Here is a 22,162-nt window from a genome sequence, read left to right as displayed (position 1 = left end):
ATATGTAAATTTATTTGTTAAATTATTTTTGGTTTAGCAAATAATCTGAATCTATGAGGTAATAAGTAACTTAAATTGTTAAATAATTGTACAGTGGAGTAAAAAGTACAACATTATCTTTCGTATTGCAGTGGAGTAGAGGTTTAAAACAATGACAACACTCCGGTAAAGTACAAGTAGGCCTACCTAAAATGTACTTAAGTAAATGTACTTTATTAAATTCCAGCACTAGTTACATCAGGTTGTTACATTCCCATCAGAAACATGTACAGTGTTTAAGAGACTGCTATCGAAAAAAGAGGCAACAACTGTACATCACTTTTGGGGAATAAGTCTTGTTTCGTTTTGACATCTTTACGCTTTAGCACTTTTGAACAGGTCATAAAGAGTCAATGAGTCCGGCCCTCAGAGTGACTTGTATCCGCCGGGCTTCAGTGATGACGTACCTGCAGCTGAGTAACCGGAGCGCACAGATGATGAGCGGAAGCGCCAGTGCGCACCTCCCCATAATAATCTGGTTGAGCAGCGTCGCTGTCTTTTCAGCACTCACTGACAACCCAACCAACCGGAGAGGCAAGACAGGCTAAAATCACTTCTATGCAATCTTCTGTGGATTTTTTCTTCTTCTTTTTTTTTTTTAGCAAGATATCAAATCAATACAACTTTTTTCAAGAAGCTGTCAAATCCTGATACCCGAGTTTCCACCGGCTGAAAGTAAGAATTCAGATTGTTTGGGGTATATTTTTAAAGCAGAAGCGATCATGTGGTTAGTGGATGTATGATTTTATGATCTTTCACTGCGGATTTAGATTTTTCTCCTTGGTTTCATTATAAACTGGGATTTAATATCGCACTTTGGAAGGTTAGAAAAAAGTCCTTAGCCACTTAAGTTATAGTTTTGAAAGACGTTTATTATTTAACCGGAGACTTCAAACGTAATTGAAATTAAGGAGCCTTGTTTTCATTTAATACGTGGAATTTGCCTTTCTAGTCGGAATGCTGACTTTCGTAGTTGGACTGTTGTACCTGGTCAGCGGACGCACGGTGCAGAGCCAGGGTGCTACAGGTAGCCGCTTCGTTTGCAACGCCATTCCCCCGGGCGCGGAGCCGGGCTGCGGGTATGATCCCTCTGGGAACCGCCTGCAGAGCAGCAGCCCGGGGGAGGACGAGCTGCGGAACACGATCATTGTGCTCCGGGAGACCATCCTGCAGCAGAAGGAGACCCTCGTGATCCAGCAAGGGACCATCAAGGAGCTCAACTCCAAGCTGGCGCGCTGCGAGGCGGCAGCCGACGAGTCTCCACCCGGCAGGTCCCGGGGTCAGGGCTCCAGGCGGAAGGAGTACGGCAAGAACACGATGGGGGACCTGCCCCGGGACCCCGTTGAGAGCATAGACCAACTGGGCAAGACCATGCAGAGTCTGAAGGGTCGGCTGGAGAACTTGGAGGTAAGATGGCACAGACAGCCACGTTTACGCGCCAGTTTGTTCCGTTTCCCCCGAAACGAACATCATTATCAATTGAATGAATACCCAACAAAGATGACTGCATTATATCAGAAATGTAATATATTTCAGCCCTTCCACGGTGCCTTATTGATAAAACACTACACGTCTCACACGACTTCCAGGGGGCATAGTGAGATCAAAGGGTCACACAATACGCATGTCACACAAATGCGTTTTTATCATTGGAACATCATACTAATTGCAAGACCCACTGCAAAATATTAACCAATATGATATGAGCAACAAACACATCGTGTCAAAGGTGTAATCATGCATGTAGTGCAGGGATTTTCAACGCAACCTTGAATAATTGATGACCCCTGTGTGTGTGCTACATAATGTTTTATTTGCAGTCATATGTCTAATTATTCATACAGCTGTTTTAATTAATTCCTACTGATTTCACCTGCATCCAATACTTAGTGGTTTAGTCCTTCATATATGCCTGAGAGCTTTATATCCATTATGTTTTGCATTCATTCAGACCTCACTTGTGCTGAATGTATTCATTCCACAAGGCTCAGAGATCACAAACGATATTGAGGTCACCTATTGAAATGCTTCACATACAGCAGAAGGTTTGTGTAAGCCATGGCTTTATCTCTTATGTCAAGTTAAAAACATAGTGAATTTCTCATTATCTAACACAATGCTATTTATTTAAATTCAAGCTGATGTCTATACACAATATGCTGCATTGCCGATCCATCTATCTCTTATCCCCCCTATCCCTTTCTCCTTGATTGGAAGCCTTAATGCTCGGATCAAATCAAGGATATACTGCAACTGTCGAGACATAATGTTGCCTTTTAATCGCATATCTATTGATCTGCATCTGCTTAACATAATGGTTATTGCAAGGCTGGTGTTGCTGAAAGCATATGGCTCCCTGGAGCAAGACCTCTCTCTCCAATCAAAGCCATCTACATATTTCAACAATTGCATTCAGTCCATGCTTGCTTCAGCCCTCGGCACCAGATTTCCAGGGTTTAAATCATTTGAGCTATTCAGATAGTTCCATTATGTCCGGAAATATCAATCAAACTTTGTAAATGGGTTAAGACGTGTGTATAATCCCCAGCAGCTGGGTGACATCAAATCAAGCATCAGAAACGATCATCTTGAGAGTTTTTTGCTGCATGTTAATAGCTCTTCTCATAATCGTGGGCCGTGGTCTCCCTTTTATTTTAATAACTTGCATGCGAACACGCCTGGTGTGAACGCTAGGTGACGTCACACATAGCGCCTACCTTTTAATACCCGGCTCAGAGATGGGTGTTTGGCAGGTCACCAATCAAAGTTCACCGTTGGGACACGCTGTCTTCATTTTGATATGACTTTATCCAAAACAATAGTAATGAAATGATATCTGGTAGATCAAATCTTTTGCAAATGTAAATCCCTTTGGAGACTGAATGCTTGTTGGAGGGCACAAGATTAACTGGATTAACTGTCTGTGTCATTGTTCACACACTATCTGTCTGTCTGTCTGTCTATCTATCTACCTACCTACCTACCTACCTACCTACCTACCTACCTACCTACCTACCTACCTACCTACCTACCTACCTACCTACCTACCTACCTACCTACCTACCTACCTACCTACCTACCTACCTACCTACCTACCTACCTACCTGCCTACCTACCTGTCTATCTATCTATATGCATCCATCCATCCTTCATTTCTCCTGTCTGCTGTTGTGTCCTTCATTCCTTCACACTCCCAGCAGCAGAGTTTGCGTCTTCCCAGCACTAATGTGTCAGCTGGAAGTGTCTCTGCTCTGACTCCGCTGCCACTGGAGCTGCGGGAGTTGCTTCGGCAGCGCCTGGGGGCGCTGGAGACCCAGCTCCTCCGGAAGGTGGCCGATCTGGAGGAGGAGAAGAGCCAGCTCTACAATGAAACAGCGGCCCACCGCCAACGCACCGAGAGCGCTCTCAATTCCCTCATGGAGAGGATCACCGAGCTGGAGAAAAGTAAGTAGTACAATGGGTGCTGCAAGTTGTTGGCCAGATTTCCTTTTTTTTGTCTGCCAGATTTAGCACTAATTAGTCAATCCCTTTGCACATTTCTGATGATGCTATAGTGAAAACCTCACAACACAAGTTTTTTTTTCTCAGAGGCATTCTCGGAGCAGCTTCTAGTCTTGAAAAATAAGGCTTGGAAATCAACAGTGAATGGTTAATTAGGTTTAGAAATATTGGAGACATGTCCACACTCCAGGGTGTCACTTTGATGGTAGATGTCAGAAGAACACAAACCATCTATGCCAAAAGGAAAATTATTTAAAAAGATACATGGACATTTCCTGTAGGCCCATGTCCCGTGAGACTCAGTCCATTCATTCAGTGGCAGTTTGAGGATACAAGTTTTAACCAGATTTAATCACAAATTTAAAGGAGGTGAGCACAATAGCCCCACAGCAAACCCACCTGTAGGACATAATGACTCAATACAATAACGCTGCAATAAATACCTTTGTGAGCCTTATTAACTTCAATTTATGTCAAGAAGGTGCCAGAGAAGTGTTGATTCATTTCTACTGTTAAGTTTGAGGCTTTGTGGTGGTGTTTTCTTGTTTTTGTTAGAAATCTGAGACATTTTCCACTGAAGTTTGCCATACAATGAAGTACATACTCTGGTTGTCTACCTAGACTTAATTGGAATGTAAAAATTAGCTGGAGACCATGTAAGCTTCGGATGTGAGCTTCCGGCGGTTGGTTGACAAACATTAGATTCAGCCACGTATGGAAATGTATGCAAAAATAAATCCACAGTCCGAGATGGCAATCCTGTGCAATGTGTATTACGTGCCCTAAAGCAACAAACACTGCTGGGGCCATTTAATGTAAGACCTAGTCTACACGTACATTGTTTTTTTTTCATGCGATTTGGCCTTTCGTCCACATCCACACAATGTTTTAGGTCACTGAAAATGTACCTTTTGTAAAACTCCTTACAGGGTGAAGATTGTGTTGTCATGTAGACAGAAAAGTAAAGTGCCTGTCCTCTAATGACAATGGACCTCTTACATGTTTATATGTATAAGTACAGTGACGCACTATATCATGGACAGATGCATCAGAATGAGGTCACTGCTATATTATCCAACACCACCATGACACAAATCCAACAGCCAATGTCAATGTTTTTGTGTGTGGCTTAACCTTTCCTACTGGCCTTGACAACGTGATGTTCTTTTTAAAGGAATTAGTAAATGCTGATCGACTTAAAATCTGGTCATATACAGTATACACATTGCACTTTTCTATAAAGACCTCTGTAAAAGAGGAAATCCCAGCATGGAGCCCTGTTGTCCAGCAGTCAATGGACTCAGTATACCAGCCCTTTGGAAAGAAAATCCATATATTATTCCAAGTTCAATAACTGTAGTCCAACTGAGAGTAATGATAACAGATCAGTGGTGCTGACTTTGATTTTGAAGAAATGCTTTGAACATGTGTTAGTATCTGTGAAGCAGAGGTCAATGTACTGGATCTATCACAGAATATGCTATCAACATTTGACTATATAGCACTTCAGCGGCCTACACAAACCTTTTATTTGTTGAACTTCGCTCTGCTTGTACTATAATATGCTTCAGCCTCCACTGCTAATCCTTAACTGCAACAGATGTGTGTCCATCCTCAAATGATTAAATGGTACTTTTCCATTTTGACCAATCAAATGCAGCAGCATGTCAGGGTCAACAACACTTTTAAGAAATCAGGTCAGTGAGCACAGGTGGCCCGCAGTGTTGTGTCAGCTAAGCCATGTTTTCTCTAACTTTATACAGGAAAGATGTACAACTGCAACCCAAGAACCACATTTTAAAATTCTCAGATAAAACTGCTATCTTCAGCCTCCAGCACACAGATTTAAATCCTTTAGCCTATTGTACTGACAAATAAAGCTGTGTACAATGGTCTGAGGCTATTCATCTCATTTGTAATGTGAGAAAAACTTCATAAGTCGGTTGGGGTCAGGTCCGCTCTGGAAGTATCTTGGCGTTCACTTGCACAATTTAGCTGGAAGGACTGTGTTGAAAGTTTGTCTCCTTATTTTAATCAGAGACTATGATTCTTACACAGAGTCAGGGTGTATGTGGTGGATCAGAGGATTGTTCTTATTCTACCAGGCTGTATTGAGGGCATTTCAGATATGGAATGTCAGCGTGGTATGTTCATGGTGTAGAAATATAAGCCAGTCCCTTCAGTCAATATATGAGCAGTCTGTTCTCAGGCAAGCACAGAAAGTAATATAGGATCAATCCCAAAGTCTCCTTGCCGAGTATGAGCTTATATCCTCTTGTAGACGATATAGAGTACCCCAATGTAAACTAAACCATATTACTAAACTCATCTGGGCCTACTACCATAATACATTTAAATAATGTAGTAGGGGTTTTGCAATAACCTAATGGTAGGATGTGTGGGGTGGTGTAATTTGTAGCCTAATGGTTTCACTGGTTTTCTTATATGTGCGATATGTTTACTTCTTATCATACTGTAACGAAAGTTTATGTAAGGTTACGTAACATATAGTAAAGTAGCGTAATGTAATTAAATGTAATGTAACGTATTGTACCATAATAGTAACGCATTACATGGCAAGGTATCGCGCCATAATGTACTGTATCGTATCGTAACATAACGTATCGTAACATGACGTATCGTATCATAATGTATCGTATCATAATGTAAGGTAACGTATAGTATCTTATCGTCCCTCCTAAAATAGAGTCCAGAACCCCATGATTCAGAGAAGTTTGTAGAAGAAAGGTTAAACTCAGAGGTAGTGACAGCCTTTTTATTAAACAATTGTTTTTGTTTATAATATATATTGTATGTCTCTTTTTTGTGGGTGACATACCCTGCGTCTGACATGAGCCCATATTGAAAACCTTTAATTCAGTGTTAGCTAAGCCTCAAGTATTCTGCTCAACCCGGATCAAACTGAAGTTGAATAGAACTGAAATATGCAACATGTCTCCATTGTGCGAACCCCCTGAACATTAATATGTGCGTTGGGTTTTTTATAACTCCCCATCTCCTGTTTTCTCGTCCTTTCTCTTTACATTTTCAGAAAGATCTGTCTATCTATTTTTCTTATCACAAATGATCAGCCATGTTTATTCCAATTATTTTTCATTTATTTTTTTCAGGGACTTTTTGAACATTTGAACTCTTTTAATCTTTCTTATACTGTCCAACAGCTGCAGATTTATAAGCTGAGATGCATTTGGCCACAGCTGACCAAGTATATAACCAAACTAAGGCACACACATGGAAGTCTGTAGAGTAATAATAGAAGGTTTTGTATTTTTAGCTTGCGAGCAGTCGGCTGGGCTCCTGGGATGGCAAAGTCTGTCTATCATTCATCTACCATTTCAGTCCAGGCAGAAGTATCTTCACAACTTTTGAAAGGATTGCTGTGACATTAGCCACAGATATTCAGTCCCTAGAGGATTTATCCTGATAACTTTGGTGATCTCTTGTCTTTTCTGTAATACCACCATGAGGTTGACTTTTTTATATTGAAATATCTCCATTGTTTTATGGATTAACAGGACATTTTGTACGGACGTTCATAGATGAGGAACTATTATTACTTTTATACCCTGAACTTTCCTCGGATGTTATCATCAGGTCTAGATCTAATCTGTTTATTACTTTGGTTTATAACTAAATAGGCTACCTGCAAAACTAAGACATTCCCATCATTCTCAGCTGCACATTGTGTTTACGGCTGATTACTAAATGTTAGCATGGTTAAACACTCAACTAAGATGTTAAACATGATAAACGTTATACATGCTAATCATCAACATGCTATTATTTGTATTATTATAATGACCAAGCTAGCATGCTGAAGTTAGCATTTAGCTGAAAGCACTGTTTCAGACACACAGAGCCTCACAGAGCCGTTAGCACTGCTGTAGACCCTTGGCTGTGTCATGGGACTATTGTTTTTTTGGCCAGTTGGTACAATTTCCTACATATACTATCCCACAGCTAAAAAAAAAAACCTGTTGTCTTACTCATGTAGCTCTCCAACGTTTTTACTTTGATATGTTCTTTGCTAATATGCTTCCTACATGTGATCCTCTTCCACATCATTGATTTATTTGATCTCCCAATGGGTTTATTTCCAAGAAAATATATGAACTACATGTGAACTTCTAGGCGTAGGCTTTAATCAGAAATGCTTATACATGCAACATCAATATATTACTGCAGTTTTTCATGTAAATACTTCAAAAGACATGAAAAAGGCCAAATTACTTTATCAATATTTCTGACATCTAAAGCAAAGTTACATTTGCAAAGTTTCTGTTATGTTCATTTGAATGTTTATCAACATACATGCTGTTATTTTGCCATAATAATAAATATTACCTCCAAAAAACCACTAAAGCAGTTGGGAACTATAGGTTACTTGCGTAACCCCAGTTCTCAGAGTAACATGAAGTGAGATGTCTCACTATGGGATGCGCCTCATCCGCGGAGCAAACAGAAGCATCAATCTCATTACGCCAATCCTGATTGGCAGGTGATCTTGACATCAGCGTCAGGGAATCCACCCCCTATAAGTAGCTTGCGCTACGCCGCATGCGTCATTAAAAAATAAGCACCTCTTCTCGCTTCACCATAGCAAGGAGGGCCGTCTGGTGAGACATCTCACTTCATGTTACTCTGAGAACTGGGGTTACGCAAGTAACCTATAGTTCTCATTCATAACACTCCGTTCGATGTCTCACTATGGGATATTGTAGCTCCCGTATTGCCAGAGGAGCTTATCTCGAAAATCACCAAACCAACCAGAACTGAACAGGTAGAGCTCTGACTCAGCAGGGTGCCCAGCACTGCTCGGGCCACACTGGGAGCAGAGACGTCTAGCCTGTCAAAGCGGACAAAAGTGAGCGGCGAGGACCAGCTCGCCGCTGCACAAATGTCTTGGATGGAGACACCCTTGAAGAAAGCCCAGGATGTAGCCAGACCACGAGTCGAATGAGCACGCAAACCCGAAGGTGCCTGCAGACCCTGACTCGTGTAAGCCAAAGCAATTGCCTCCACAATCCAGTGAGAGAGCCGTTGCTTAGTAACAGGCTTGCCCTTCTGAGGGTTAGCCCAGAGTTAGTCATTACGACGAAACTCTTTTGATCTATACATATAAGTGCGTAAAGCACGGACTGGACATAGCAAATTCGGCTGCTGTTCCCTGGAGGGACACAGCGGCGGAGGAAATGCCTCAATGTCAATGGGGGTACATGAACCAACCACCTTAGGTATAAAGGCAGGGTTGGGCTTCAGCAACACTCTTGTTAACCCTCGGGCGAACTGAGTGCATGAAGGATGTACAGATAGCGCATGAATGTCACTGACTCGCTTGGCGGATGCCAGGGCCAGTAACAGCACTGTCTTGAGTGGCAGGTGCTTCATGTCAGCTTCTTCCAGGGGTTCAAATGGGGCTCGAGTGAGCCCATCTAAAACCACTGTCAAGTCCCATAAGGGCACCAGTGACCTGGAAACAGGAAGGAGCCTGCGAGCTCCCTTCATAAAACGGCAGACCAGAGGATGCTGGCCGGCCGTCTTACCCTCAAAACCCACATGGCATGCAGCAATAGCAGCCAGGTAGACTTTGATCGTGGAGAAAGCTCTGTGTTTATCAATTAGGTCCTGTAGAAAGGATAAAATCACTCCCACAGGGCATTGAAAAGAGGTGTGCCCTTTTTGAAGGCACCAGTCCTCAAACACCCTCCACTTACAGTCATAAAGAGACCTAGTGGAGGAAGCTCTNAACTGTTGGGGTCGAGCACGCCTGTAACGAGGGTAGAAGCGGGCTTTCTCGGACGCGATTGCCGATCGCGCGGTTCGATCCGAAACAGCTCTTACCTGAGGAGTACATGTGACTACGCCGGCCTACCGATTGTCCTGTACTGCCCGCTGCGTGTTCCAGCCCGAGGCAGGACGAGCAGACCCGGTGTGTGTTTGTGCCTGACATTTTCAACCCGCAGTCGCAGAGCCGAGCAACCGAGGTCCTGACTCCTCTGGCGTGAGGGAGAGAGGCGTCCATCTTGCCCGCCGTGGTGACGGCGTGGAGAGGGCCCGCTCTCAACAGGAAAGTTGCCGAGGAAAAAATCTTCCAACCCGTCCTTAATCCGGAGAAAAGCGACGGTGTAGATTTATTTCCAAAGAGTATTAACTGGTATGTTAATAGTCGTTTAATCCCTTTCTTCTCTGGTGTGAGAAGAGAAGAAAAAAGTCCTCGCCGTCGTGGTGTCGATAGCGAGGGAGACAAGCTAGCAACGTGGTGTGCTGCTAGCTTGAAGTCAAAACCTTACCTTTCGATTTCCGGAGAAAATAAAAAATGTGAGGTCGAATGTGGTACTAACTGGTGTGTTAGTACCGACAGTCTTCTTGCAGAAGGATATATAAAAGTAGCCGGCGAGCGCCCGTCGACCGAAGTTAGCTTGGTTAGCTTGGTTCCGTCTGTGGACTGTATGAGCTAGCCCGGCTGCCGATATAGAGATGTGCTCTGAAGCGAGAAGAGGTGTTTGAATGACGCATGCGGCGTAGTGCAAACTACTTATAAGGGGTGGATTCCCTGACGCTGAAGTCAAGATCACCTGCCAATCAGGATTGGCGTAATGAGATTGATGCTTCTGTTTGCTCCGCGGATGAGGCGCATCCCATAGTGAGACATCGAACGGAGTGTTATGAATGAGAACCAAAAGCTTAATTAATCTTCTCTTTGTTGAATTACATTTTAATATCACCAATGCCGCTTGACTGTAGCTGAAGTTACACCTTTAAACCAGGTCAACTGTCACTATCCATAGACACTTCCTGTTTCTTAGCATGAATATCAGAAAAGTATTTTTTAGATTGATCAGGTCATAAACTAATATGCCATCCTTGTCCATCAACAGGTAATAATGCCTTCAAGTCACCTGAGGATTTTAAGGTGTCCCTCCCTCTTCGCACAAACTACCTGTATGGACGCATTAAGAAGAGCCTCCCGGAGATGTACGCCTTCACCGTGTGCATGTGGCTCAAGTCCAGCGCCAGCCCCGGCATAGGAACCCCGTTCTCCTACGGCGTGCCAGGCCAGGCCAACGAGATCGTCCTCATCGAGTGGGGGAACAACCCCATCGAGCTACTGGTAAATGATAAGGTAGGTCCCCAGCAAGAAACTGGTGAACAGTGTTCTTTAATTATTTGTTGACAGAGGTTAGCAACGCTCACTCTGCCCTGATTCTCTGAAGAGGGAAGATGTATTCAGCAGCTCAGAATCATTCATTACTCGCCTGGCAGCACTACTAGCTTTAATGATGATAGTAAAAGTAGATCAGCGGCGGTGCTAATTAAATGCAAAGACGCCATGAATATGCTCACGCTGCTCTGCTCTGTGGTGCAAAACAAATGGACTGTATGCACATTTGATAACAACCATGATGCAGCTGAGGGGAGATTAACTGACCATCTCTGAATATTTAATTTTGCACCTTATAAACATTTTATATCATTGACCCACATTCCACACCAAGAATAACAGTGATTTATTAAAGAAGTTATATTCTGTAAAACTTCACTCAATTTAAGGGATTTTAATTAGATCAACAGAAGTGTGAGAATCATATATGAATATTTGATGGGGTTTAGTCAAAGAAAATCATTGTAACTGTTATGTTAATGCTGTAATAATAGATTTTCCTGCTGGAACGGTTGCTTTTGCAGTGTGTAATGTTGGATTCGTTTTTTTTTGCAAAAAATGTTCCCGCACTGGAGAGGATTTTTTTTTGTTCACCCACTGTCTTGTTTTCGTTGGGCGTTATTGGCACAGGCAGGTCTTCACACAGCTTTCCCTTCACCATGCATTATACATGTGTTCATGTCAGACAGATGAGAGAAGGATGGTGGGAGAAAGTGATGAGAGTATGAGAGTGGGAAAGAGGGTAGGAGATAGAAAATCTGCAGAGCATTGAAGGCGACACTGCTGAGGAGAGAGCTGGGGAAAGAGTGAGAGATGAGAAGATGCCAGGAAAAAGAAAGTATAATGCACAAAGAGAGCAAGATGTAGAAGACAAAACTAGTGAATATGACTGCCGTATGTCTAGAAGCACATCCATGTGTTAAAGTTGTTCACAGAGATAACAGGGTCCACTGGGACACATTGTTTATCCCGTTCATTCAGCTGCAGAGCGAAGCAGAAAGCTGCATCGACAGGATTAAAAAAGTGCAGCGTTGTTTGAATTTAGTATTTTCTGGGTGCTCATGGAGAGTGGGAGTCTTTATTATTATAAAGTAACATCTTCATCAGGAGTGTCATTGTTCAGGAATACTGTCGATTTCTCATGCTTTAGCTAAGTGGAGCATGCTTAAGGCTTCTTCATTTTCCAATTCGATGTGCCTGCCAGGAGCTTAATCTGTAATGGATTCAACTAGTCTTGTACGACATTAAAACCAAATTATCTTGGCAAGTGTGCACGAGTAATCATCTGATGCCTATAAATCTCTTATCTGCAGGATGGTTTTAAAAATGTCAGTAAAACCTCAAGCAATTCTTTACAGGTTTTCGTGGGTTATTCCAGAATATTCCAAATACCTTTCAAACTTCTTATAGTCAACGTGATTTCTTTAAAACCAGGCACATGATTTATTTTTTAACTCAACTTTTACACTCTTGGTTTGTCGAAGATACGGATGACCTTCGAAAAACATTTGAGACTCCTCTGCAGAACCTTATCTACAGCCTTTTGGAGCTGAAGAATAGACTGTCCTTTGAACCAAAAGTAAAATACACCATGGCCTTTCTCACAGTAGATATTTTGACATTTTCCCGCAGGAGAAACACACATACTAACACTTGCATTTATATCAGGTATCAGTTCCAGGGCTCTGGTGTTATTCATGTTTGCACACAGAACAGAAATACACTTGTGCTTTTTCCTGCCATGACTAGTAAAGAAGTCTCATTCTAATACAAAAAAAGCCCTGTAGGTAAAATAAAAAATCCTAAAATGAAACTCTCTTTCTGAAAATGTGGTAATTAAATGAAGATGAGTGAGTCATTCATTCATGGTGTGTTACTTTTAAGCTCGTTGTGTACAAAGCATCAAAGCTGTCATATTTAAGGTGCTGCAGAATATTCAACGACTTTATTTTCATTTTAAAATCAAAAATCAAAGAGGTGCTCAGACTATTCATACGCTGACAGACTCTATAATAATACTGTGTGCTCCCTGTAGTCCTTGCGGTGTTAAAATACCACCTGGCATCCTTAATCAGGTCATTTGATTGAAAGTGAATATAATTGTATTTTTCAGTGTCTCTTCCCATCCTCTCAGGTTTATATGTGTCTGAGTGTGTAGTAATTTTGTAGGCTCATAAAATGATGTCTAATGAGTTACAAACTCAAAATCTCATGTGTTGAGTTGTATCCTCTGAGGACTATGATGTCATTGGTTGGTAAAACAACCGGTTGTTTTTTCTTTGATCTGTGAACAAAGCGCAAAAGCATAAGAGGACACGGTTTTGCTGTTAGCTACCCGACTGCTTTGAGGGGTGCTCTATCCCTTGATGTCACCTGGGTAATCTAAATGTTCTATGTCGCCCGACTCATCTGGAGAATTCTCTGCACTGGGCTCTCTCTTTGAAGCCCTTAGCCTCCTAATTGGTGTCCTTGTTTCCAACGTGCTGCAATTAATCTCAAATCTCTCTTGCCTCTTCTCATGCCCCTTCACCCTAAACTCCTGTCCAGGTGGCCCAGCTCCCTCTGTCTGTGAGCGACGGCCGCTGGCACCACATCTGCATCACCTGGACGACCAGAGATGGATTCTGGGAGGCTTATCAGGATGGCGAGCGTCTAGGCACTGGGGACAACCTTGCCCCCTGGCACCCAATTAAACCTGGGGGGGTGATCATCCTGGGCCAGGAGCAGGTGAGAGCAGTAGAGAAGCTTAGGTTGAAAAGAATTGGTGTGTGCACATGCATGGGTGTGTGTGTATCGGTGTGTGTGTGTGTGTTTTCCTTGCGTCATTAAGATCCCTGGGTGTATTCTCCCCTGAGTTAAGAGCCGGAGGCGCAGCGCAGGGAGCTGGGGAGAGAAAGCAGGGAGGCTCTTCTCACGCTATCGTGCCACTTTCAGTATTACCTCATTCATCTTTCTTTAAACTGCACCTTTAAGCCCTTGGGAGCTGCATGCGTTAGCGGGTTATATTAGCGGATAGCTCCATGACAGGATGTGTGTACTTAAGAAATGTACATTGATGTATGAGTAATATCCTCAGAGAGCCATAGTTTGTAAGTGTCATACACGCAAGGTTAGATAGTGGCACGTTGCACAGCAGTGGAGATGCACTTGGATGTTTTACATTGGCGGCCCGCCAGAAATACTCAGAGTTGTTTGGCAGTTTGACAGAAATCAAACAGAATTGATTCATTTTAATGAAAGTCTGTTTACATTTCCCTCAGAAGTTAACTGACAAACTTTCATCTCCTGTTTCTCCATGAAGGACATAGTTGGAGGCCGTTTTGACGCCACCCAGGCCTTTGTGGGCGAGCTGAGCCAGTTCAACATGTGGGACCGAGTTCTGCGGCCCATGGACATCGTGGGTCTAGCCAACTGCTCTGCGTACATGCCGGGCAACGTGGTTCCCTGGGTTGACGCTAATGTGGAAGTGTTTGGTGGTGGGAGTAAAGCTGCTCTGGAAATCTGTGAAGACCGTGCTTCTGATTCCTAGAGGATCGGATGTAAGGGAAATTAGCATCGCCGCTGGGATTGAAAAAAGCTAAGTATTCTGACTGTTTGTTCATTCAGTCAAATCCCAAAGAGAAGGGCACCAGCGCAACAAGTTTTATCGTGCGACCGCACACTCTCAAAGACCTTTGGGACCCACCTGTTGAAGTGTCCATTCAATTTGAACCCTGGGGACATTACAGGAGACTTCAAATTATTTTGCTCATCTGAAGAAGACATGCTGTTGCATCAGACTACTGTAATGATATGACCTACTGTCATTCTCTGCTTTCTCTTCAGTAGCTCGGCTTTTATTTGAAAACAGCTCTTTTTGGTTGCATTCCTTATACTGACAATGCTGCACTGTGTTTGTGGTGAATGTGAGCTCAGGCTTTGATGTGCTGTGGAACATTATTCCTGAGTTACATGGTAGAGTACTACACGCTGTGAGCTTCCTGGCTGTTTGATGAGGCACCAGAACCAGAAAGCGTAGTGAAATGAGATGGATGCTCCAGAGTTCAAAGTGAACAAGACCAACTCGCTGATGATTACTTTGAACCATGGCAGAATGTCTAAATATTATGCATGAGCCCCAGCAATGAAAATAAGTCAGTGAAGGAGTGACAGTGCATGCTTTCTGTCAATACACAGTGTGTGTATGGTGCGTCCAAACCAGCCAATGCACCGCGCTGATAGCATTACGTAAGAGTGTGTGTGTGTGTGTGTGTGTGTGTATGTCTTGCGTGTAAAAAGACCAGAGATTATGAGGGAGGGAGGACATTTTCATTCTTGTAAATCTATGCTTAATACCTCTCTGCCCCTTGAGCAGCTGCCATATCCCAAACAGCTTTATGGGCTGGCTCTGCTCAGGTTAATAGCGATGTCAGACAGCTGCCCGGGACTGGCGTATCGACAGAGCTGTGGAAGCCTGCCGAGGCCAGCGAGGGCAGGGGCTTGACCTTCAAGGACAATCCTTAATTCCTCATCTGGGTAGTAATTATCTGTGCTGAATATGTATGACGGTGAGCAGCTACTGGTCTGCTTGTGTTCCTCAAAGCTAAGTGCGTCATAATGAATAAAATCTACACATAAAGAAAACGTTGAAAAAGAGCAGCACCTTGGGCATTATAAATGTCTTAATTGCCTCTCACTGAACAAAAAGACTAGTTTTAATGACGTTTATTTTTAAAGAATGTAGGAAATCAATGGATTTTAGCACCGCTTAGTGGATAGAATTGATGCTTTTTATGTTAATCCTTAATGTTGTGGTTGACATTTGTTTCAATGCCGTTTGTCACTAAATTATTGATATCAATGGCGGTGCTGGAGCCCCAAAAGGAAAAGTTTAAAAGAGGCGACAAAAACATAAACTTTGGTTTCAGCTCCAGAGTTTCTTTTTCTCCTCACTTAGTTAATAATAGTGCAAAAGCCATGCAACAGCCTCTATCCACGTTAGAAAAAATGCAGTTGAATATAGATTAGAAAAATATGATGCAGTCAGTAACTGGACAGCGCAGAATGTTATAAAAGTGAGGTTCACTTGTTGGATGTTTCACCAACACATTGTGATTGTTCCTCTTTTGAGTGTCTTTGTTAACAATGTTTCAATGTCAAATTCGAGATGTCTTTCCTGTAGAAAGTGTATTTTTCTTGCTTTTTCTGCTCATGATTTTTGTCCATTAGCAGCACATTATGTAAAAAAAATGAAGAAGTCATTATAGAAATTCTCTGTTTATATGTGAATGGCCTTTTTGTTAGAACCGTATGTGCTTTTCGCTTGTGGACGATTCTAACTTTTTTTGTCAGGTCATGAAGATAATGAAGGACACAATCAAAAGAAAAATGTGTCTGCTATCATTGATTCAAAGTCACCTTCGTGTGCAATTACCTTTTTTGTGTTTTGCAACTTTCTGACATGTGGTCGAATGTCCTTTTTCACCCAATAAAAGAGTGAACAAATTTCAGAAGTGTGGCAATTAAAGCATTGAATTAATAACGTGACAGAATAGCTGAACAGCTGTTTAACCAGTTGAAGCATGTTTGATTAAAACATCATCATACTGCATTAGTGATGAAGTCAGAGAAGAGTGTGACCCTGCCAAGGTCATTCATAATTGATGTTCCTTAGTAAGGAAACTTTTAACTTTGATGGAGAGAATTAATAAACCTCACTATTTCTGATATTTCTGGTCTTCTCACAGAGATGTGTTTGTCTGGTTTTTGTAGACATATCGAACAAGAACTACAGTAGTCATAATACACATGCAGGGATACGTCCTCTCATCTGGGCAATGTGATGTTGTTAGCAGAGAAATCCTCTGCACTGGCAGCCGTCCAGGTGGAAATGAAAAAATGTGTCTGTGGGGATTATAGGAGCTGCTTCAATGTAGGACACTGTGAGCCTTTTTCATTTCCCACAATGCTTTGTGTTAATGCTACGCCATTGCATTGGTTGTGACGCACCAGGGGTCCCTATTTTTTTCAATAGAACAACAATCTGAGGCCTCTGATTTAAAACAATGTGAAATATGTATGTGATTTTTTTCATTTAGCATATCTGTACTTTTCATTTTAATTGTGTTCAATGCACATCCCGATGTTCTCACATCATGTTAAGTACAAATGAATTATTAAAGAAAATATTTCAACTTGCGTTTGAATAAATGATAGATACATTTGTTTGTGTAACAATGTTTTAGATTCGTCTCAGAAGGCCGAATAACAAAAGACTACTGCAGATATATAACCAATGGGTTACATAGTATGCTGCTCCTCTCAGATCTTTTCTTTTAAAAAGTAGCAAGAAGAAAGGGATAAAATTATACATGTGAAGAATATTTTATTTTCGTTTCCGCTACAACTAGCCAGCTCTTATAAGCACGGATCTTCCATTACTGCTGTTGCTAAGTTGGTGAAAGGTATGGAGCTTCACAAAAGCCTGTGCTTGAGTCGTGATCCTATTCATCCATCATATTGTGAATGCAGGAGCAGAAGCCTGTGTGTTAGAGGAAGATGATGATGTGTGTCCGCTTGTGACACCTTACAAAAAAAACCTGTACAGGGGTTTTGCAACAAACTGATTGTTGCTGTCAGATCACACATCCTGCTTTAATTTCAGCCATTCTCCCCCAGGTGTGTTGCATACGTGACAAATTATCGATCAGAAGGTGTTGCACGGAACTAATGAAACCTAACTGAGAAGGGAATTGAACTGGAAAGCATCATCTTTGAGTGTTACAGATATCATCCGTCTCTTTGACAGTGGAATGATTCAGCAGGATAAACATCGTATGCATGTGTGTTTGTGTGTGTGTCAGCGTATATGGGGGTGTGTGATAGAAAGCAACACTTTGCTGGTATTAGGTCTGAAGAGTAGATTTGTTCCAGTTATTGAGTTTTTCTCTAACTACGGAGCTTGAAAGGGAGATTTCCAATCTAGTGAAAACCTTGAGGGTTCTGAGAAGCTAGTAATGATAACGGTACATCACTAAAAACAAGTTACTAATTCAGTGCCAGCTAGTTGGTTTATCCATTACACACGACTGGAAAGAGTGACAGTGAATAATTATTTGGCACACTTTTGTTAAAGCTTTTCTTCACTTGCACACACTCTTCCCAGTCCAGGAGATAATCTGGCTTTCCCAACATCGCCCAAGGATTGTGAAGTGTGTAAACATCAGATAATTAAAGTCAAATCACAATTTGATTGCCATTGGATACCAGCACTGATCTGCAGGGGGTGAGGGGAATGGAGTAGAATTAAAGTGCAATTCTGCTTCCAGCACCTTTTTGTTTCGCACACCGAATCCCCATGGAGCCCCAAAGAAGGAGCTGGAAAAGACTGAGAAAAACAAGTTTCAGAGTTTAAACTGGAGAAGTCCTTTTGCTTAGTAATTAAAGTCTGAAGGAAGAAAAGCATGTGCAGAAGGCATTTGAAATCTTCTGTTTTCTTGGATGTCACAGACTATTAGTGAGAGCCACAAACCCCCTTTAGCCTGTATCACTGCCTTTGTAGAGTTATGCATCAAAACTGTATTCTGTTCCCATCTCTGTTTCTGTCTGGAAGCCATTTTTAAATTAGACATACAAGTACTTGGTGGTTATTCAAGACAACATGTTCTCTGAAATGTCATTGTTTATACTATTACAGTATTCACTCTTTTGGGGGGCAGACATTGCACATTTTTCTCCAGGAGAGGTTAAAAATCTCTGCCATACCTTTTCCACATATTTATGATCAGCAGGCAGATGAGAGCTGCTAAATTGTTGTTTTGAGGGAATTAGAATAAAAAGAGTGAAGGCAGAGATGAGATGAAAGGGGGGGTGAACAAATGAATCAGCAAAGGAGAGGGAACAGCTGCTGTATGACAGTTTATAATGCCACCTCTCTGAAGTTTAAAGAGCCTCTGGATGGCAGATGAAGACGTTCATTCATCTTTACGCAAGGCACAGTATCTTAAAGCAGAGAAGAAAAACGTAAATCTGACACTTTTACATGATCAGAAGCTCCCAGGAATCAATGACACACTTGTATCTATTTCTGAGGATAATATAATCTATTCCTACAGAGACCATTTACATTTATAACAATATCTGGGGATTTTCTACAAAAGAAACCGCAATATATAATTTGCTTTCAAGAAAGAGAGCTCAGATCTATTCCCACAATCTCTTCAAATCATGCTCTCCGACACCTGCATGGACTTCTAATTCCTCACAGCCTCGCACAAGAAGTAAGGCTCTGCAGCTGCAAGTCTCTCAAAGTGCATCAGTGAATTTGCTCTATTATTTTTTCCAAAACATGCATTTTACACTTGAACAAATAAAGACGTTTACTGAAAAATAGCTTGTGTCCATCCCTCTTTTCTTACCTGAAACATTTACCGTAAAGTGAATTGCATTCTCCAATTTATTTTGGAAAATATGTGTGCATGTATATCTTTGCCTGTAGAAAATGCACTTGCTGTAAACTGTGTTAATGTAAATTTAAGTCAATTTTCTTCAGGGAATACATTTTTGGAAAGATGGTTATTTGCGTTCTGGAGGAGATTTAGAATATTGATACAACTTTCATGACTGCACTGTAGATTAAACATTTAGCTCCTGCCAGCTGAAGGTTAGCTTTGCTTAGCTTAGCACAAAGACTGGAGATGGGGTAACAGCTAGCCTGGCTCTGGTAACAAAAAGCTTGCTATTCAACACATTATATCTCACCACATAGGGTTTTTTAGGGGATGATGTGGCAGACTCTACCTTTGGCTAATTTCTTGGTTTCTCTGTTGGTCGCCTGGAAATAACACTGTGACAACGAGATATCAGATACTCCTGCAGTTGGAGCAATGCAATAAAACCATCATTTTTTTCCTTTTGAAATGTTGTTTTTTGAACAAATTAATCAAAGGAGTTGCTAATTAGTTATATTTAGCGGTGCTAGGCTGATTTTGATACAGACAGGGTAAATGATTCCCCCAGTTTCCAAACGTTGTGCTAAGCTAAGCTAACCTCCTGCTAGCTTCATATTTAGAGTGCAAGCTATCTTTTTATTCAATACTTGGAAAGGAATCACATAAACTGGTTTCCAAGAAAGGCAAACAATTGTTTAAAGTATTAGAAAAAACACTGTAGCATATGTTACAAAACATTATTCTAAATCATTCACATTGGAACTTTCTTAGTACAATACAATGCCATGTTCCTCGATGCTCTATCAGCAACAACACAAAAATGAACAGGTGTAAGTTTTCATGGTGGGAAATGAAAAACAAGATGTGGCCTGAACAGGTGAAAAAATGAAACTCACCTCATATCCAGGTCAGTTACACAAGATACAAAAAAAAAAAAAAAAAAAGTATAATAAACAAATCAGCTCTTCCTGAGTGGAGATTAGGCAAAGAAAATCATCACTTTATTATCTGATGGTGACTCATAGGATAGACTCTCAAAGTCAGCCCATTATACATCAGACATGTGACTCTTCACGATCCTTTTATCTTTGTGGAATCTAATCAGATGTCGTTGACTCTCTCCCCCAGAGGGGCCGTGGATAAGTGTATTATCTAGATCATTCCACCGCTGCTAACGAAATCACCACCAGCCAACATTTCCTACAAGCAATGAACCCACCCTCGCTCTAGAAATCTCACAAAGTATGTTGCCACACATGCATGCACTCCTGCTGGTGTGATAAAGCTGCTTCCGACATTAGCAGATCATGGGACTTTCATCAGGAAAGGGATGATAAAAACAGTTATTTGTGGACATTAATCCATGCAGGCCCTATTTATAGAGCTGCTTACTATTTATGATCATGGACTTCCTGTTCCCACTGGCTGAGCGTAAGCATAATCCTACTTTCCTGTTGACGGACAAGAGGCTACAGGTTGACGAGACAGATGGAGGAATATGGCCGAGCATGTTTCAATGAATGGTCTTTAGAAAAACAATAGTTTGAGGTTTTTGACTCTGAGGGGGGGTTGTGGGATCAACAGAGTTACTGAGAGCATAAGAAATAAGCATCTGGGTGTCTGAGAGTGTTGTGAGAGGAATGGTTATGATACGATAAGAGCAAGGCAACGGTAGCCTTGTTGCCAAGGTCAGTTTCATCACGTTACCCATATGTTCCTCCTGAGGACGCCACGTGCCGAGTGGAGGAGAGGATGCTGGGTTAAGTTTGAGCAGATGTTTTGTTTCTTTGTTTGCTTAACAGAGGAAAAGTGTCAGTCTATAAATGAATTCGTGTTCATTCTATTTCAACAAAACATAACTTCTGAGTGATAGAATCGATCGAATAGTCTGGGCTTTTCGTGTCAGCTTTATAAGATACTTGTTTATCTGGGATTTTCAGAAATGATTGGAGTCTGTATTTGCTCAAACTTTGAGCCACAGCTAATAAGAGCTTTCTACACACAAGGCATCATGCAATAAATTGCATAAGCCAAGTCAACGAATTACATCAAAAGAGAAGAATTGTATAATTTGATTGGCCTTGTTCAATTTTACGCAACTCAATTCTAGATAATGATGCATTGTGAAAAGCAGATGACGCCATTAAATAATCAAGCAGTAAAATATCCTGAAAGGGAGGCAGTGAAATCCTTTTGATATGCACAGTTGGAGGAGATTTAGAGGCAGGCAGCCACTTGGTTTGTGCCAAGGAGAACATTGTTCACCTGAGTTACAATGGCCATGATTGATCGCAACAAAAGTTTAAACCGACTCATGCCAAAGCCGCACAAGAGTTTCAAGGTTGTTTTGCATTAACAGCAGTACATTTAGCATAATTGATAGCTGGCTTGCACTCCAAAAGTCATTCCTCATGGGGCTGCAGACAAGGGAAGCCATCATTTTCATCAATAATGGACGTCTTCAGCTCCGGGTGTAATCCCGCTGGATGTGAATACGAACATGCAGTTTATGAACATAATTTAATGCTCTTTTATGGCTCTTAAAAAGCTCATCTAAGACGGCAATTCTGCTTTTATTTGTGATCCTGCATCTGTTGCTTAAAAGGCACTTTTTATGAAACAGTTTTCCAAAAAGAAGTTGCAAATCATCACATCTCTGTGACATCTCACATACACTCTCATGGGACTTATGGACAAGAGACCCATGATATGATGCTCAAAGGGGTAGGAACACATTGCATAATTTCCACAGAGCTAACCGGTGACCTTTAAGTGTGTTCAAAGCCTGAGTAAATATGTACACTCTTGAGGCTAAGCTTCACATGTTTAATCAGCCTCAGAAAAATGCACAGCCAAAAAAAGCACACATTTGACCTCTGTGTACAAAATGCTTGGTCATTAAATCCTGAATCATCATTCTGTTTACAGGATGATGCTGCTGCAAAATGAATTAGACATGATGGCGAGCAGTGGCTGCCGCAGCAGAGTCTACACCGCAAGACACATGGCT

General features: G+C 41.6%; 1 protein-coding gene across 2 annotated transcripts; it reads left to right on the top strand.

Moving 5' to 3' along the window:
* Positions 1-574: 574 nt before the first annotated feature.
* nptx2a (neuronal pentraxin 2a) lies at positions 575-16,890 on the top strand. 2 transcript variants are annotated; one of them, XM_010771838.1, is made up of 6 exons: positions 575-714; positions 992-1,446; positions 3,237-3,483; positions 10,440-10,684; positions 13,271-13,450; positions 14,025-16,890. In XM_010771838.1, the coding sequence occupies exons 2-6, from the start codon at positions 997-999 to the stop codon at positions 14,250-14,252; spliced, it is 1,350 nt and encodes a 449-aa protein (XP_010770140.1). In that variant the 5' UTR covers positions 575-714; positions 992-996; the 3' UTR covers positions 14,253-16,890. The 2 variants fall into 2 exon arrangements, with proteins under 2 accessions (XP_010770140.1, XP_010770141.1); XM_010771839.1 differs by lacking the exon at positions 575-714 and having other exon boundaries at positions 963-1,446.
* Positions 16,891-22,162: the final 5,272 nt, after the last annotated feature.

The sequence above is a fragment of the Notothenia coriiceps genome, unplaced genomic scaffold (assembly GCF_000735185.1).
Source record: "Notothenia coriiceps isolate Sejong01 unplaced genomic scaffold, NC01 NC01_scaffold00010592, whole genome shotgun sequence".
Lineage (NCBI taxonomy): Eukaryota > Metazoa > Chordata > Actinopteri > Perciformes > Nototheniidae > Notothenia > Notothenia coriiceps.
This window is presented reverse-complemented; position numbering and strand designations above follow the sequence as displayed.